This window comes from Cuculus canorus, chromosome 2, assembly GCF_017976375.1.
Source record: "Cuculus canorus isolate bCucCan1 chromosome 2, bCucCan1.pri, whole genome shotgun sequence".
Lineage (NCBI taxonomy): Eukaryota > Metazoa > Chordata > Aves > Cuculiformes > Cuculidae > Cuculus > Cuculus canorus.
In genome coordinates this window covers 160,633,831-160,649,985 of record NC_071402.1, presented here as the reverse complement: position 1 = coordinate 160,649,985, position 16,155 = coordinate 160,633,831, and the positions used below count along the sequence as shown (strand labels likewise).

At 61.7% G+C, this 16,155-nt stretch overlaps 1 protein-coding gene across 3 annotated transcripts; it reads left to right on the top strand.

Annotated features, from left to right (window-relative positions):
- The first annotated feature begins 1,105 nt into the window (after positions 1-1,105).
- On the top strand, positions 1,106-14,352 carry CSPG5 (chondroitin sulfate proteoglycan 5). Of its 3 annotated transcripts, none has more exons than XM_054057236.1 (5): positions 1,106-1,258; positions 6,479-7,766; positions 10,040-10,228; positions 11,763-11,835; positions 13,793-14,352. In XM_054057236.1, the coding sequence occupies exons 1-5, from the start codon at positions 1,198-1,200 to the stop codon at positions 13,958-13,960; spliced, it is 1,779 nt and encodes a 592-aa protein (XP_053913211.1). In that variant the 5' UTR covers positions 1,106-1,197; the 3' UTR covers positions 13,961-14,352. The 3 variants fall into 3 exon arrangements, with proteins under 3 accessions (XP_053913211.1, XP_053913213.1, XP_053913212.1); XM_054057238.1 differs by lacking the exon at positions 13,793-14,352 and adding an exon at positions 12,490-13,298; XM_054057237.1 differs by lacking the exon at positions 13,793-14,352 and adding an exon at positions 12,383-13,298.
- The last annotated feature ends 1,803 nt before the right edge of the window (positions 14,353-16,155 follow it).

The following is a 16,155-nucleotide window of genomic DNA, read 5'->3' as shown; positions in this document are numbered from 1 at the left end:
CGGGGGGGGGGATGCAGGGATGGGGATGCAGGGATGAATTCCCCAGGAGGGGGAAGCAGGAAGGGAAGCAGGGATGGGCTGACTAGGATGGGATGTTGGGATGGGTTACGTGGGGGGGATGCAGGAATAGGGATGGAGGGATGGGTTCCCTAGGATGGGATGCAGGGATGAGTTCCCATGAGGGGGGTGATGCAGGGATGGGGATGCAGGAATGGATTCCCCGGGAGGGAGAAGCAGGAATGGGGATGCAGGGATGGTTCCTAGGATGGGATGCTGGGATGGGTTCCCTGGGGGGAATGCAGGAATGGATTCCCACGGGGGCGGGGGGGGGGGAGGAATGCAGGGATGGGGATGCAGGAATGGATTACCCGGGAAGGGGAAGCAGGAATGGGATGCAGGGATGGACTGACTAGGATGGGAAGTTGGGATGGGTTCCCTGGGGGGGGGAATGCAGGAATGGATTCCCACGGGGGGGGATGAAGGGGTGGCGATGCAGGAGTGAGTTTCCCGGGGGGGTGGATACAGGGATGGGTTCCCTGGGGGGGGTGGGGGTGGTGAGGAGGGAATGCAGGGATGAGTTCCCACGAGGGGGGAGTGCAGGGATGGGGATGCAGGAATGGATTCCCCGGGAGGGGGAAGCAGGAAAGGGATGCAGGGATGGGTTCCCTGGGGGGGGGGGGGGGGGTGAGGGGGGGATGCAGGGATGAGTTCCCCGAGGGAAGACGCAGGGATAGGGATGCAGGAATGCAGGGAGATGCAGGGATGGGGGTGCAGGAATGAGTTTCCCGTGAGGAATGCAGGAATGGGGATGCAGGGATGGTCCCTTAGGATGGGATGGGTCCCCTGGGGGGCATGCAGGGATGGGGATGCAGGGATGGTCCCTTAGGATGGGATGGGTCCCCTGGGGGGCATGCAGGGATGGGGATGCAGGGATGGTCCCCTAGGAATGGATGCAGGGATGGGTCCCCGGGACAATGTGGAGATGCTGAGGTCGGGGGGGGTCCCGTTGCCGCATCCCGAAGCCCCAACCACGTCTCCCACGGCCTCTCCAGCCCCGCGGGCGGAGTCGGTGCCTCCCGCCCCCCGCCCCGTCCGTCCCCCTCCCCATCCCCTCCCCTCCCGTGCGGAGCGGGGGCGCGGGCGGAGCCGCTGCCGGTGCCGGCCCCGCTGGCGGAGCCGCGGTCCCTCCATGCCGCCATGGCCCCCGCGGCTGCCCGGCCCCAAGCCCTGGCCCTGCTGCTCGCCCTCGGCGCCCTCGGTGGGTACCGGGATGGGGGGGGTGTGGGGTGTGAGAATCCTGCACTTTGGGGAGGTGGGGGGGGACAGGGAACACCCCTTCCATCCCCCTCCTCCGGGGCCTCATTCTGCACCGGGGGGAGCTGGGGGACCCGCACCCACCCCCGGGGCCGCATCCTGCACAGGGGGGCTGGGTCCTGGGGCTGGATGCTGCACCGGGAGGGACCGGTACCCGCTCCCCGGTGTCGGATTCTGCACCGGGGGAACCGGGGAGAGCTGCATGCTGCACCGGGAGGGACCGGTACCCACTCCCCGAGGTCGGATTCTGCACCGGGGGAACCGGGGAGGGCTGGATCCTGGGGCTGGATGCTGCACCGGGAGGACCGGGAGGGACTGGGAGGAACGGGTACCCACTCCCTGAGGTCGGATTCTGCACCGGGGGAACCGGGGAGGGCTGGATGCTGCACCGGGAGGACCGGGAGGGACCGGTACCCACTCCCCGAGGTCGGATTCTGCACCGGGGGAACCGGGGAGAGCTGGATCCTGGGGCTGGATGCTGCACCGGGAGGGACTGGGACAGACTGGGAGGGACTGGTCCCCTCGCCTCGGGTCGGATCCTGCACCAGGGATCGGGTTCTGAGACTGGATGCTGCACCGGGAGAGAAGGGTCCACTCGCCTGGGGTCGGATCCTGCACCGGGGAGACCGAGTCCTGGGGCTGGATGCTGCACCAGTGGGACCGGGAGGGACAGGTATCCACCCCCCGGGGTCGGATCCTGCACTGAGGGAACCGGGAGAACAGAGTCCCGGGGTTGATGCTGCACCGGGAGGCACTGGGAGGCAATGGTCCCCTCGCCCGGGGTCGGATTCTGCACCGGGGAACCGGGTCCTGAGCTTGGATCCTGCACTGGGTGGACTGGGAGGGACCGGTCCCCTGACCTGGAGTCGGATCCTGCACCGGGGGGCTGAGTCCTGGGGCTGGATGCTGCTCCAGGAGGACTGGGAGGAACTGGGAGGGACTGGGAGGGACTGGTCCCCTCGCCTGGAGCCGGATCCTACCCCGGGGATCGGGTCCTGGGGTTGGATGCTGCACTGGGGGGGGACCGAGAAGGGCTGATCCCCTCGCCTGGGGTCGGATCCTGCACCAGCGATGGGGTCCTGGGGTTGGATGCTGCACTGGAGGGACTGGAGGGAACTGGGAGGGACGGGTGCCCTCGCCTGGGGCCGTATCCTGCACAGAGGAGCTGAATCCTGGGACTGGATGCTGCATTTAGGGGCCGATCACCTACAGGAGACCAGGAATATCGAGGGGATCCCTGGATCTGCAGGAGGCAGAGGATGGGGGGGGATCCCCTTTCCCAGGCTGGATCCCTTTTCCCAGGCTGGATCCCCTTTCCCAGGCTGGATCCCTTTTCCCAGGCTGGATCCCCTTTCCCAGGCTGGATCCCCTTTCCCAGGCTGGATCCCTTTTCCCAGGCTGGATCCCATTGCCGGGGGAGGCGGGGTGGGTGTCAATCCTGTTTTCGGGAGGGAGGGAGTTGGATCCCCTTTATGCACGGAGTGTGTCTGTGGGAATCAGGGAAAAGCTGAACCCCCGTGCTGGGGGGTGGATTCCTTCGGAGGAGAAGCAGAGCAGGATCCCCTTGTGCGGCTGCGATGCATCTGCAGGAGCCGGAGGAGGGGCTGGATCCCTCTGGAGAGGCTGGATCCACCTGGGATTATGGAGTGCACTTGCAGGATCTGGACAGGGCTGGATCCCCTTGTAGGGTGGGCGGGATCCCTTTTTGTGAGGAGCTGGATCCCTTTGTGGAGCTGGATCCCCCTCGTAGGATGCTGGATCCCCCTCGTAGGATGCTGCATCCCCTTGCAGGGTGGGCTGGATCCCTTTGGGAAGGGGCTGGATCCCTTTGTGGAGCTGAATCCCCCTCCTAGGATGCTGCATCCCCTTGCAGGGTGGGATGGATCCCTTTGGAGAGGGGCTGGATCCCTTTGGAGAGGAGCTGGATCCCTTTGTGGAGCTGGATCCCCCTCCTAGGATGCTGCATCCCCTTGCAGGGTGGGCTGGATCCCTTTGGGGAGGGGCTGGATCCCTTTGGAGAGGGGCTGGATCCCTTTATGTGCATGGAGGGCACCTGCAGGAAGCTGGATCCCTTCGAAGGAGGCTGGATCCCTATGCTGGGGCGGAAGCTCGATCCTGTTCAAGGGGGCTGGATCCTTTTTCTGTATGGAGTACATTTGGAGGAGCCTGTGGAGGGGCTGGATCCCCTTGGAGGAGGGGCTGGATCCCCTTGGAGGGGGAGCTAGATCCCTTTTTAAGGGGGCTGGATTCCATTACGGGGATTGGAGGGGGGGCTGGATCACTTTGCGGGGAGCTGCATCCCCTGGGAGGGCTCTGCATTCCATTATAGGGGGGCTGGATCCCCTTCTAAAGGGACTGGATCTGCTGGGGGGGGCTGGAACCCCTTGGAGGGCTCTGCATCCCATTTCAGGGGGGCTGGATCCCATTTCAGGGGGGCTGGATCCCCTTCTAAAGGGATTGGATCTGCTGGGGGGGGGGGCTGGATCCCCTTGGAATGCTCTGCATCCCATTTCAGGGGGGCTGGATCTCCTTGCAGGGGGGCTGGATCCCCTTCTAAAGGGCCTGGATCTGCTGCATCCCATTTCAGGGGGGCTGGATCCCCTTCTAAAGGGCCTGGATCTGCTGGGGGGGGCTGCATCCCATTTCAGGGGGGCTGGATCCCCTTCTAAAGGGACTGGATCTGCTGGGGGGGGCTGGATCCCCTTGGAGGGCTCTGCATCCCATTTCAGGGGGGGTGGATCCCCTTTCAAAGGGCCTGGATCTGCTGGGGGGAGCTGCATCCCATTTCAGGGGGGGTGGATCCCCTTTCAAAGGGCCTGGATCTGCTGGGGGGGGGGCTGCATCCCATTTCAGGGGGGCTGGATTCTCTCGGAAGGGGCCGGATCCTGTTGCAGGGATTTGGAGCCCTTGTGTGTACAGGATGCAATTACAGGAACCAGAGGAAGGGTGGATCCTCTTGGAGGGGGGGGGGGGTCTGGGTCCTTTGCAGGGCTGTAGATCCCGTTGTGTTTGCGGGGTACGCTTGCAGGAGCTGGAGAGGAGGGCTCGATCCCCTTGCAAGGGGGCTGGACCTCATTGGGGGGTGAGGGGAGCAGAATCTTATTGCTGGATCCCCTTTGCGGGGGGCTGGACCCCCTTGCAGAGCATCTGGATCCCTTTGGGGGGGCTGGATGCCCTTGCGGAGGGGGCTGGATCCCCTTGCAGATGAGCTGGATCCCTTTGGGGGGGCTGGATCCCCTTGCAGGGGGGTTGGATCCCCTTTCAGGGGGGGCTGGATCCCATTTCAGAGGGGGCTGGATCCCTTGGGGGGGGCTGGATTCCCTTTCAGAGGGGGCTGGATCCCTTTAGGGGGGCTGATCCCCTTTCAGGGGGGTTGGATCCCCTTGCAGGGGGGGTGGATCCCTTTGGGGGGCTGGATCCCCTTGCAGAGCTGACTGGATGCCTTTGGGGGGCTGGATCCCCTTGCAGAGGGGGCTGGATCCCTTTAGGGGGGCTGGATCCCCTTGCAGGGGGGGTGGATCCCTTTGGGGGGAGCTGGATCCCCTTTCAGAGGGGGCTGGATACCTTTGGGGGGCCTGGATTCCCTTTCAGAGGGGGCTGGATCCCTTTCGGGGGGCTGGATCCCCTTTCGGGGGGTTGGATCCCCTTTCAGAGGGGGCTGGATCCCTTTAGGGGGGCTAGATCCCCTTTCAGGGGGGTTGGATCCCCTTGTGGGGGCTGGATCCCTTTAGGGGGGCTAGATCCCCTTTCAGGGGGGTTGGATCCCCTTGTGGGGGCTGGATCCCTTTCGGGGGGCTGGATCCCCTTTCAGGGGGGTTGGATCCCCTTTCAGAGGGGTCTGGATCCCTTTGGGGGGGCTGAATCCCCTTGCAGGGGGACTGGATCCCTTTAGGGGGGCTGTATCCCCTTGCAGGGTCTGGATTCCCTTGCAGGAGGGATTGGATCCCTTGGGGGGGTGAATCCTCTTGCAGAGGGGGCTGGACCCCTTTGGGGGTCTGGATCCCTTTCCAGGGGGCTGAATCCCTGGGATGGGGGGGGTGGATCCTTTTGCAGAAGGTGTTGGATCACTTGACAGGGACTGAATTCCCTTGGGGGGGGGATGGAGCTCTTGCAGAGCGTCTGGATCCCCTTGTAGGGGGGGTTGGATCCCTTCGCAGGGGGGCAAATCCCCTTGCGGGGGGGGGAGGTGGGGGGCTGGATCCTTTTCCAGGGGTTTGGATCCCTTTGTGGAGGTTGGATTGCTTTGCGTGGGGGTTGGATCCCTTTCCAGAGGCTGAATTCCCTGGCAGGGGAGGAAGGATCCTTTGGCAGAGAGGGCTGGATCTCGGTGGGGGGGGCTGAATCCCCATGGAGGGGGGTTGGATTCCTTTCCATGGGGGTGGATCCCCTTGGAGAAGGGCTGGATCCCTTTCCAGGGGGCTGAATCCCTTGTAGGGGGAACTGAATCCCTTGGGGGAGGATGGATCCCTTGTAGGGGGGGATGGATCCCTTGGGGGGGGGGGGCTGGATCCCTTGGGGGGGGGTTGGATCCCTTTGCATGGGGGTGGATTCTCTTGGAGAAGGGCTGGATCCCTTTCCAGGGGGATGAATCCCTTGTAGGGGGAACTGAATCCCTTGGGGGGGGCTGGATCCCTTTCCAGGGAGCTGAATCCCTTGTAGGGGGGATGGATCCCTTGTGGGGGGGGCTGGATCCCTTGTAGGGGGGATGGATCCCTTTGCATGGGGATGGATTCTCTTGGAGAAGGGCTGGATCCCTTTCCAGGGGGCTGAATCCCTTGTAGGGGGGGCTGGATCCCTTGGGGGGGAGGTTGGATCCCTTTGCAAGGGGCTGGATCCCCTTTTTTTGGGGGGTCTGAGCCAGGGCAGCTTGGTTTTGGGGGGGCTTTGTCACCTTGGTGGGGGTCCCAGACTTGGGGGGGTGAGAACTGGGGCTGTCGTAGGTGTGGTGAACTTGGGGTCACTGCGGGCTTTGCCGCTTCGATCCTCCGGTGAAGCTGTAAAAGACTTGGGGTGCAGCCCCCCTCCACCCCCCTCCAAACACCTTGTGATGGTGGGTGCAAGGTCAAGGTGATGGGAACCCACCAGGACACTCCCAAAATCACCGCAGGTGTGGGGACCACCTCTGATCCATCTTTTTCTCCTTATGTGTCCCCCCCCTCCCCAGCATCCGAGTGGGCTCCCCAAAACGCCGGCGAGGCCAAAGGTAGAGGCTGGCCGAGCAGCCCCCCGCCGTGGCACCCATCGAGCAGAGACCCCGCGGGGCGACCCAACAACGCCACCAACCCTGGAGATGCCACCGCGGGTGGTGACCCCCCAGCGGGACCCCAATTAGAGCCCCCAGCCAGGGGTGCGGCCACCACGGACCCAGCGGCGATGCCCGAGGGGTGCACGGGGTGCACCGGAGAGGGCGACGCCAGCGCTCTGCCCCCCAAATTCAACTCGGCGGATGACGGCCAAGCGGCGGTGACCTGGCCGGGGGACGGGGGGACGGTGGCACTCAGTACCCCCGAGGAGCCAGGCAGCGGCGAGTGGCCCACGCGAGCCTCCTTGCCCAGCCCAGAGGGTTTTGGGGGGCTGACGGCCGCTCCGTCGAGCGCCCCACGTCCACGCTTTGCCACCGATTCGGCCGAATCCGATTTGTTGCTGGTGGCCAAGGGCTCGGCCGCGCCGCAGACCCCCATGCCGGGTGATGCCAGCCCCGTGCCGGGCATCGTGGGGGACTCCGGGCATCGCCAGGAGCTCTGGGTGGCCGCATCCAGCCCAGCCCCGGCACAAGGCGCTCGTGGCCGGACGGATCTGACGTGGTTGGAGGTGGAGGAGCCCATCACCGGCATCCCGGGCACAGCCGAGCCACCCGCAGACCGGACGGCTTCGGAGATCATCGATGTTGACTACTACGACCTCTTTGAGGGGGGCGAGGGGGGCTTGGGGGGCTTCCCCGGTGGTGGCCGGGGGGCAGGCGGCTCGGCACGGCGGCGAGAGCCGGAGGGAGCAGCCACGCCGTGGGCGCTCCATGAGCTCTACGATGACTTCACGCCCTTCGACGAAGCCGATTTCTACCCCACCACCTCCTTCTACGCCGACGGGGATGAGGAGGATGAGCTGGAGGAGGAGGAGGACGAAGAGGAAGAGGAGGAAGATGGGGGACTGGAGGATGAGAATGGCTACCGGTTGCCCACCCCGGCCGTGCCCGGCGCTCAACCAGCACCGCGGGACCCTCAACCCACGGGCCAAGACGAGGTGGCCCCACCACGGCCCTCGAGCATGGCGGGGGGCAGCCCCACGGCACGGCCGCGTCCCGGCGAGCGGGGCCAGCTGGAGAACGGCACCGAGTGCCGGAGCGGTTACGTACGGCACAACAGCTCCTGCCGCTCCATCTGCGACCTCGTCCCCAGCTACTGCCACAACGGCGGCCAATGCTACCTGGTGGAGAGCCACGGGGCCTTCTGCCGGTAAGGGACGGGGAACCCCGGTCCTGCGGGAGGGGGAGGGCACATGGAGGGGGCTCTCCATCCCTGGGCACCCCGTTCCCAGGCTCTCCATCCCCATCTGCCCCATCCCTGGGCTCTCCATCGCCGTGCACTTCATCCTTGGGCTCTCCGTCCCCATGGACCCCATTCCTGAGCTCTCCATCCCCATGGGCCCCATCTCCAGGATCTCCATCCCCTGTGCACCCCTTCCCTCATCTCTCCATCTCCATGGGCCTCATCTCCAGGTTCTCCATCCCCTGTGCACCCCACCCCTCATCTCTCCATCCCCGTAGACCCCATCTCCAGGTTCTCCATCCCCTGTGCACCCCACCCCTCATCTCTCCATCCCCATGCACCCTATTCTTGAGCTCTCCATCCCCATTCACCCCATCTCCAGGTTCTCCATCCCCATTCACCCCATCCCTCATCTCTCCACCCCCGTGCACCCCATCCCTCATCTCTCCATCCCCATGGACCCCATCTCCAGGCTCTCCATCCCCATTCACCCCATCCCTCATCTCTCCATCCCCATGGACCCCATCTCCAGGTTCTCCACCCCCATTCACCCCATCCCTTATCTCTCCACCCCCGTGCACCCCATCCCTCACCTCTCCATCCCCATGCACCTCATTCTTGAGCTCTCCCTCCCCATGGACCCCATCTCCAGGCTTTCTCTCCATCCCCATTCACCCCATCCCTCATCTCACCATCCCCATGGACCTCATCTCCAGGTTCTCCACCCCCATGGACCCCATCTCCAGGCTCTCCACCCCATCCCTTATCTCTCCATTCCCATGGACCCCATCTCCAGGTTCTCCATCCCCATGCACCCCATCCCTCATCTCTCCATCCCCATGGACCCCATCTCCAGGTTCTCCACCCCCGTGCACCCCATCCCTCATCTCTCCATCCCATGCACCTCATTCTTGAGTTCTCCATCCCCATGGACCCCATCTCCAGGTTCTCCATCCCCGTTCACCCCATCCCTCATCTCTCCAGCCCCCTGGACCCCATCTCCAGGTTCTCCATCCCCGTTCACCCCATCCCTCATCTCTCCACCCCCCTGGACCCCATCTCCAGGCTCTCCACCCCATCCCTTATCTCTCCATTCCCATGGACCCCATCTCTAGGTTCTCCATCCCCATGCACCCCATCCCTCATCTCTCCACCCCCATGCACCCCATCTCCAGGTTCTCCACCCCATCCCTCATCTCTCCACCCCTGTGCACCCCATCCCTCATCTCTCCGTCCCCATGCACCCTATTCTTGAGCTCTCCATCCCCATTCACCCCATTTCCAGGTTCTCCATCCCCATTCACCCCATCCCTCATCTCTCCATCCCCATTCACACCATCCCTCATCTCTCCATCCCTATGGACCCCATCTCCAGGTTCTCCATCCCCATTCACCCCATCCCTCATCTCTCCACCCCCACGGACCCCATCTCCAGGCTCTCCACCCCCATGGACCCCATCTCCAGGCTCTCCATCCCCAGCCCTATTCCTCTGGAGCACGGAGGGGCTTTCCCTGCCCCCCGACTGGTGGCTGCGGTGGAATTAGGTCAGAGCCGCCCAGCTGAGGCTCCGAGGCCGCCGCGCTAATCGGCCCCGGCAGATTGCGCCCGGGGAGGGCTGTGCCGTACGGCTCGGCACGCGTCGCGCGGCTGGCACCGAGCCCGCCTGCACGGGGGGGGACGCGGGCGTGTGGCGTGACGGGGCTGTCCCCCCTCACCCTGCCGGCCACCCCAGCACCTGGAGCTGGGAACCACGGGTGTGGGGGATGAGCATCACCTGGAGGACCCCAATCCTGGTGTCCCCCACTGTCCCCAAGTCTCAGGGTGGACCCTGGGGACACATTAATCTCATAGAATAGTTTGGGTTGGAAGGGATGTTAATGATCATCCGGTTCCAACCCTTCTGCCATGGGCAGGGACATCTCCCACTGGATCAGGCTGCCCATCCAACGTGGCCTTCAACATCTCCAGGGATGGGGCAGCCACAGCTTCTCTGGGCAACCTCTTCCAGGGTCCCCACACTCTCATGGTGAAGAAATTCCTCCTCATGTCCAGTCTAATTCTGCCCCTCTCCAGTTTGTCCCCATCGCCCCTCGTCCTATCACTCCAAGCCTTTATGAACAAGTCTGGTCATCCCCCAGTGGACACCCATAATTACATATATTGGTGTCCCCCCGAAGACGTTCTGGTTGATGGGGACGTCTTTTTGGGGTTGGGGTTCCTTCACCACCTCCTCCTGCAGGTGCAACACGCAGGACTACACGTGGCACAAGGGTATGCGCTGCGAGGCCATCGTCACCGACTTCCAGGTGATGTGCGTGGCCGTGGGCTCGGCCGCCCTCGTGGTGCTGCTGCTCTTCATGCTCACCGTCTTCTTCGCCAAGAAGCTCTACCTGCTCAAGACGGAGAACAGCAAACTGCGCAAGACCAAGTGAGTGGAATCCAGGCAGGGTTGACAGCCCTAAAACTGTCCCCAACCGCTCCGGGGTGGCATCTCCATACCCTCAGTGGTTTGGATGCTCTCAGCTCCTGGTGGTGGCACCAAGGCTGGATGTGTCATCAGGTTCTCCAGCGCAGATGGAGATGGAGTCACAGCGGGTGGTGGGAAAGCTCGCTGCCCTGCAGGGACGCGGCTTGTGGCTCCTGCTCCGCTGTTAATCCTTTAAAGCTGACTGGCACCAGTTAAGCTGCTGCACTGGGAGCGGGGTTCCACCGGCTTGGGCTCACCACGCCGCCCAGAGACCACTGGAGATGGTCTCCACGGAGAGCTTTGGAGACAACAGGGGAAGCTTGGGAGTCACCCCCAAGTTCCAGCAATTGCTCCCCACCTCCCTGCAGCCAGAGAGGAGAAACCCCTCCCAGCCTGGGTCCCTAATGAGCTGTTAATTAGTGTCTGGAAGTGCCAAGTGTAATTAGCAGTGAGCTCAGGGCCAGCCCATGGGTCTTCTCCAACCCTGAGAGACGGAAGATCAACTGTGCCCTGAGCTGCCCTCCAAGCGCCCGTGACTGTGCCTGCCCGAATCTGGGGACACTGAGCCCCAGAACCCCAAATCTGGGGATATTGACCACCCAAACCTCCATCCCTGGGGACACTGAGCCCCAGAAACCCAAATCTGGGGACACTGACCCCCCAAACGTGCATCCCTGGGGACACTGAGCCCCAGAACCTCAGAACTGGGGACACTGAGCCCCAGAACCCCAAATCTGGGGACACTGACCACCCAAACCTCCATCCCTGGGGACACTGAGCCCCAGAACCTCAGAACTGGGGACACTGAGCCCAAGAACCCCAAATCTGGGGACACTGACCCCCCAAACCTCCATCCCTGGGGACATTGAGCCCCAGAACCCCAAATCTGGGGACATTGACCCCAAACCTCCATCCCTGGGGACACTGAGCCCAAGAACCACAAATCTGGGGACACTGAGCCCTCAAACCTCCATCCCTGGGGACATTGAGCCCCAGAACCCCAAATCTGGAGACAATGACCCCCAAACCTCCATCCCTGGGGATACTGAGCCCCAGAACCCCAAATCTGGCGACACTGACCACCCAAACCTCCATCCCTGGGGACACTGAGCCCCAGAACCCCAAATCTGGGGACATTGACCACCCAAACCTCCATCCCTGGGGACACTGAGTCCCAGAACCTCAGAACTGGGGACACTGAGCCCCAGAACCCCAAATCTGGGGACACTGACCCCCCAAACCTCCACTGAGCCCCAGAAACCCCAGATCTGGGGACACTGACCCCTCAAACCTCCATCCCTGGGGACACTGAGCCCCACAACCCCAAATCTGGGGACACTGACCACCCAAACCTCCATCCCTGGGGACATTTAGCCCCCAAAGCTCCATCTCTGGGGACAAAGCTCCTCCTCAGTCCCAGGTTCACCCCAAAATGCAGTTGAGGGGTGCTCGGGGCGCTTCATCTCACCGCTGTGCTCTCCTCTTCCCTCGGCAGATACCGCACTCCGTCGGAGCTGCACAATGACAACTTCTCCCTCTCCACCATCGCCGAGGGCTCCCACCCAAACGTAAGGAGGCTTCGTGGCACCATCCCCACCTCCCACCTGCTGTCCTCTCCTTGTCCTTCTGTCCAGTAACGTCTTGTTTGTCCCCCCCTACCTGTGGTCCTTGCGCTGCCTGGGCGCTGGTGGCATCAACGCTGGGTTCCTCCTGTCCCCATCCCACCACGGCCACCACTCTGTCCCTTCTCTGTTGGGTCATGCCATGCCCATCCTGACCACTGAGTCGCTGTCACCCTGCTGTCCTCCTACCCTGTCCTCTCCTGGCCATGTGGTTCCTTGAGGAGCCACCATCCAGAACCTCCTGGTGGCTTTGGCTCTGCACAAAGGTGGCAGTGCCACCAAGTCAAGAAGGGGACAGCCGGTGCCATGTGGCTCCGGCAGACGATGCTCCTCAGCTGTAGCATCACCAGGGCAGGGCGAGCAGATGACAGCCAACAGCGATGGGTGATGCTGGAGGATGAAACTCTCCAGGATGCTGCTGGTGTGGTCAGGATGTGGCCACCTGCGTCTCCCTGGTTGCCCTTCCATCCTCTTGTCTTTCAAATCGAAACAGAGAGAAGCGAAAGGCTCTGCCGAGCGCGACCCGGAGGAGAAGCGTAGGTCCCTCTAGCTTTTGCCTTAGCCCTGAGATGGTTTTCCTCATCTTTTGACCACCTTTAGCAGCCGTAGCGTTTGCCACCGCTCGGTCCGACCAACCTGGCAGGAGGCTCCCGGAGCCGGCTCGCTCGCCGCTGCGGAGAGGACAGACCTTGGGATGAATTTGGTGGTGCTTCCTGGTACCTCGCTGGGGTTCAACCCATCCCTCGTCCCCTCTGGGATGTGGAGGGCTCGGTCCCGGCTGGGATGAAGCGTACTGAGGATGCGGAGGGGACAACGGTGTCAACACCCCTGGGAAAAGGGGTTTTTGGAGACACGCGGTGCAACTCCTCCACTTGGCGAGGAGCTTGGTGCTCTGGAAGTGGTGCCCATCCCGTGGGGTTTGCTGTGACCCCAGACCAGCCGGGAATGGCTCATAGTCACCACCCAGAAGACAGAGGTTTCCTATCTTCGTATGAAGCAGCCCTTGGGTGTCTCCATCCACGTGGCACCTGGAGCACCAGAACCACGATGAAGATGGTGGATATCTCACCACCTTGGACCATTGCACCCTCGCGGACCCCCACACCAGGGCTCATCCTGCCCTGCCAGCAACACTGGTGACACCAGGACCACCCAGGCATGGACGTTCCCCAATGCTCAACCCTGGTGCCAGTGGGGCTTCTCTCCCCATGGATGCTGGACCACCTCTGGACCAGATGCTCCCAGCAGCTGTTGGGGAGATGTTCAGAAGAGGCAACCTCGTCTTTGCCAACAAATCTGGCTGTACACTAAAAAAACCCTACAATAAATCCAACCCCTTGGGTCTCCTGCCAAGCTCCGCTTGGGGAGTTGATAATTGATGTGGGGATGATGGGATGAGCCGGGCTGGAGATGGGAAGAGAAATGGGATAGTGGTGGGATGGTGGGAGTGGTTGGAAGAGTGGTGAGGTGGGACAGCTGCCATGGCTGGTGCCGGCTCCTGAGTGCTGTCGGTGAGTGGCTTTGGGTGCCGGAGATACGGGGACCTCAAATGATCCGGTGGGAGGTGTCCCTGCCCGAGGCACAGGGGTGGAACTGGATGGGCGTTGAGGTCCCTTCCAACCCAAACCATTCTATGAAACTGAACCCACGGTGGGGAACAGCAGCGAGCGGTCACGGTGGTTGGATCCTGCCACCTGTGGTGCCGGGAACTCCGTTCTCCCCCCCGCGCCGAGCTGTTCTATGTCTATTCACATTTCTATTCACCTCTGGGCATCCCTGTGTCCTACGTTGGTGATGGAGATGATGGTGGAGATGTTGGTGCCTTCACCTATTTCCCCCCTTCCATTGCAACGACGTCCTCCACGGCACGGCTCACCTCCTAACCTTCCATCTCTCCCTGCAGGACGATCCCAGCGCTCCCCACAAACTGCAGGACTCCTTGAAATCCTGCCTGAAAGACGAGGAGCCCTTTAACATCCACAACTCGACGTCGCCCAAGCACGACGGCGGCGGCGGCAAAGGGGAGCAGGACAGCGGCGAACTCAACTGCCTGCAGAACAACCTGACGTGAGCAGAGGGAGGAGAAGGTGTTGAGGGCAGGAACCAACCCTCCCGTGTCCTGCTGTACAAATTTCCTCTCTCCTCCCCATCCGGTATCTCTTTTTTTCCCCCCTTCCTCCGCGCCCTGGCATGCTTTGGTGTGTTTTGTACAGAAGGAAAGCAACAAATTCATTCATAATCCTTACAAAGCCGAAGGCTGTAAGGGGTTTTTTGGCCGCGTCGTGTCGTGGGGGTGTTCGGTTCGTGCTCCGTGTTTTTATCGCTTGGGTTATAGTGCAACGCTGTGATTTCTAAACCTTCGCCATTCCGCAACTGACGTTTTTTTTGTACTTTTACCCCACTTTTTTTGAAATACGGGCAAAAACAACAAAAAAAAAAGGAAGATCTTCAAATAAAAACATGGTTTGGTTTTTTTTTTTAAGTTAAGCCTCTTGTCAGTGTTTGTCATCTCCCAACGAGGACACAGCAGGTTCTGCTCTCTCCGAGTCCCATCTGAGCATCAAAGGAGGGAATTCTGCCCCTCTATTCCTCTCCTGGGAGACCTCAGCTGGAGGATTGGGTCCAGTTCTGGAATCCTCACCAGAAGGAGGAGATGGAGCTGTTGGAACGGGTCCAGAGGAGGCTACAAGGATGATGTGAGGGCTGGAGCACCTCCCGTCCGAGGACAGGCTGAGAGAGTTGGGGTTGTTCAGCCTGGAGAAGAGAAGGCTCCGAGGAGACCTTAGAGTGACCTTCCAGAACCTGAAGGGGCTCCAAGAAAGCTGGAGAGGGGCTGTTCCCAAAGGCGTGTGGGGATGGGACGAGGGGCGATGGGGATAAACTGGAGAGGGGCAGAGTTAGACTGGACATGAGGAGGAATTTCTTCATGATGAGAGTGGTGAGGCCCTGGAACAGGTTGTCCAGGGAAGCTGTGGCTGCCCCACCCCTGGAGGTGCTGAAGGCCACGTTGGATGAGGCTTGGAGCACCCTGCTCCAGTGGGAGGTGTCCCTGCCCATGGCACGGGGTTGGAACTGGATGGGCTTTGAGGTTCCTCCTAACCCAAACCATTCCATGGTTCCATAATTCTACCTTACCATCAACCAGAACCCCTAAATCCCATCCCTGGAGGTGTTGAAGGCCACGTTGGATGGGTCTTGGATCCCCCTGATCCAGTGGGAGGTGTCCCTGCCCATCACAGGAGGGGGTGGAACTGGATGGCCTTTGAGGTCCCTTCCAACCCAAACCATCCCGGCCACCTCCTGCCCAAACAGCCTCCTGGTGGAGCTACTGGGACATAGGTGGGATTTGAGGCTCTCCAGCCAAAATGTTCCAGTGTTTCACCTCCCATCTCCTCTTTTCCACCTGGTTATGGGATGGAGGAGAAAACCACGCTGCTGCCAAGGGCAGCTTCACTGGGACAAACCCGTGGTGGGTTTGACGATGGTGGCCCAGCTTCTGCTGGTGGGAATCAGCAGCACTCCTCGATTGCCATCACCCCGTCCTGGGACCAATCATGAAGGTGAGTTTTCTCTCCAGGGAATCCCAGCTCTCCAACCACCTTCCCCTCCACCCGCCGCTCCGTCTTGCTTCCCACAGGAGCTGATGTCTTCCAGAGATGGTGTCACCTATAAACCAAACCTCTCAGCTCCTCGAGAGGAAGGAAATGAAGCAATTAATCACCATCGAATATTAAATGTAGTGCACGTTAGGGCTGCGGCTGACGATCTCCTTGGATCTAAAGCCGGAGCTCGGCGTGTTTGCAACATTCCCAATGCCTTCCATGAGCGCTAAATTAATTCTCAGCTCACTCAAAGAGTTTAAAACCCGAGGGGCGGTGGTGGAAACCAACAGGCGATGCCGTGGGGTGACGCAAAGTAGAGGAAGCAGATGGTCAGCACCATCAGGGCTTTGGGGTTGAGGTTCTCCTTCCAGCACGGAGCAGGGAAAAGAATGGATAAAGAACCGGGGTTGGGACCAAGATTGGGGGAGAGCGATGTGTTGGGGGAGCAGGAGCGTGGCTGAGTGGACAGGAGATGCTGATGGCCAAGGAGGTGTCATGGAAAGGTAGGGTGTCCTGGCATGGGTGGAAGATGGGCAGGAGCTTCCCATGGGACTGGGAAAGGGAGCTGGAGCGGGATGAGGATCGCTGTGATGGGAGAAAGAGGAGCTGTGCTTGAGTATGAGGAGCTACGGGCACGGAAAGGGCTCCGGGTGTGTATAAGGAA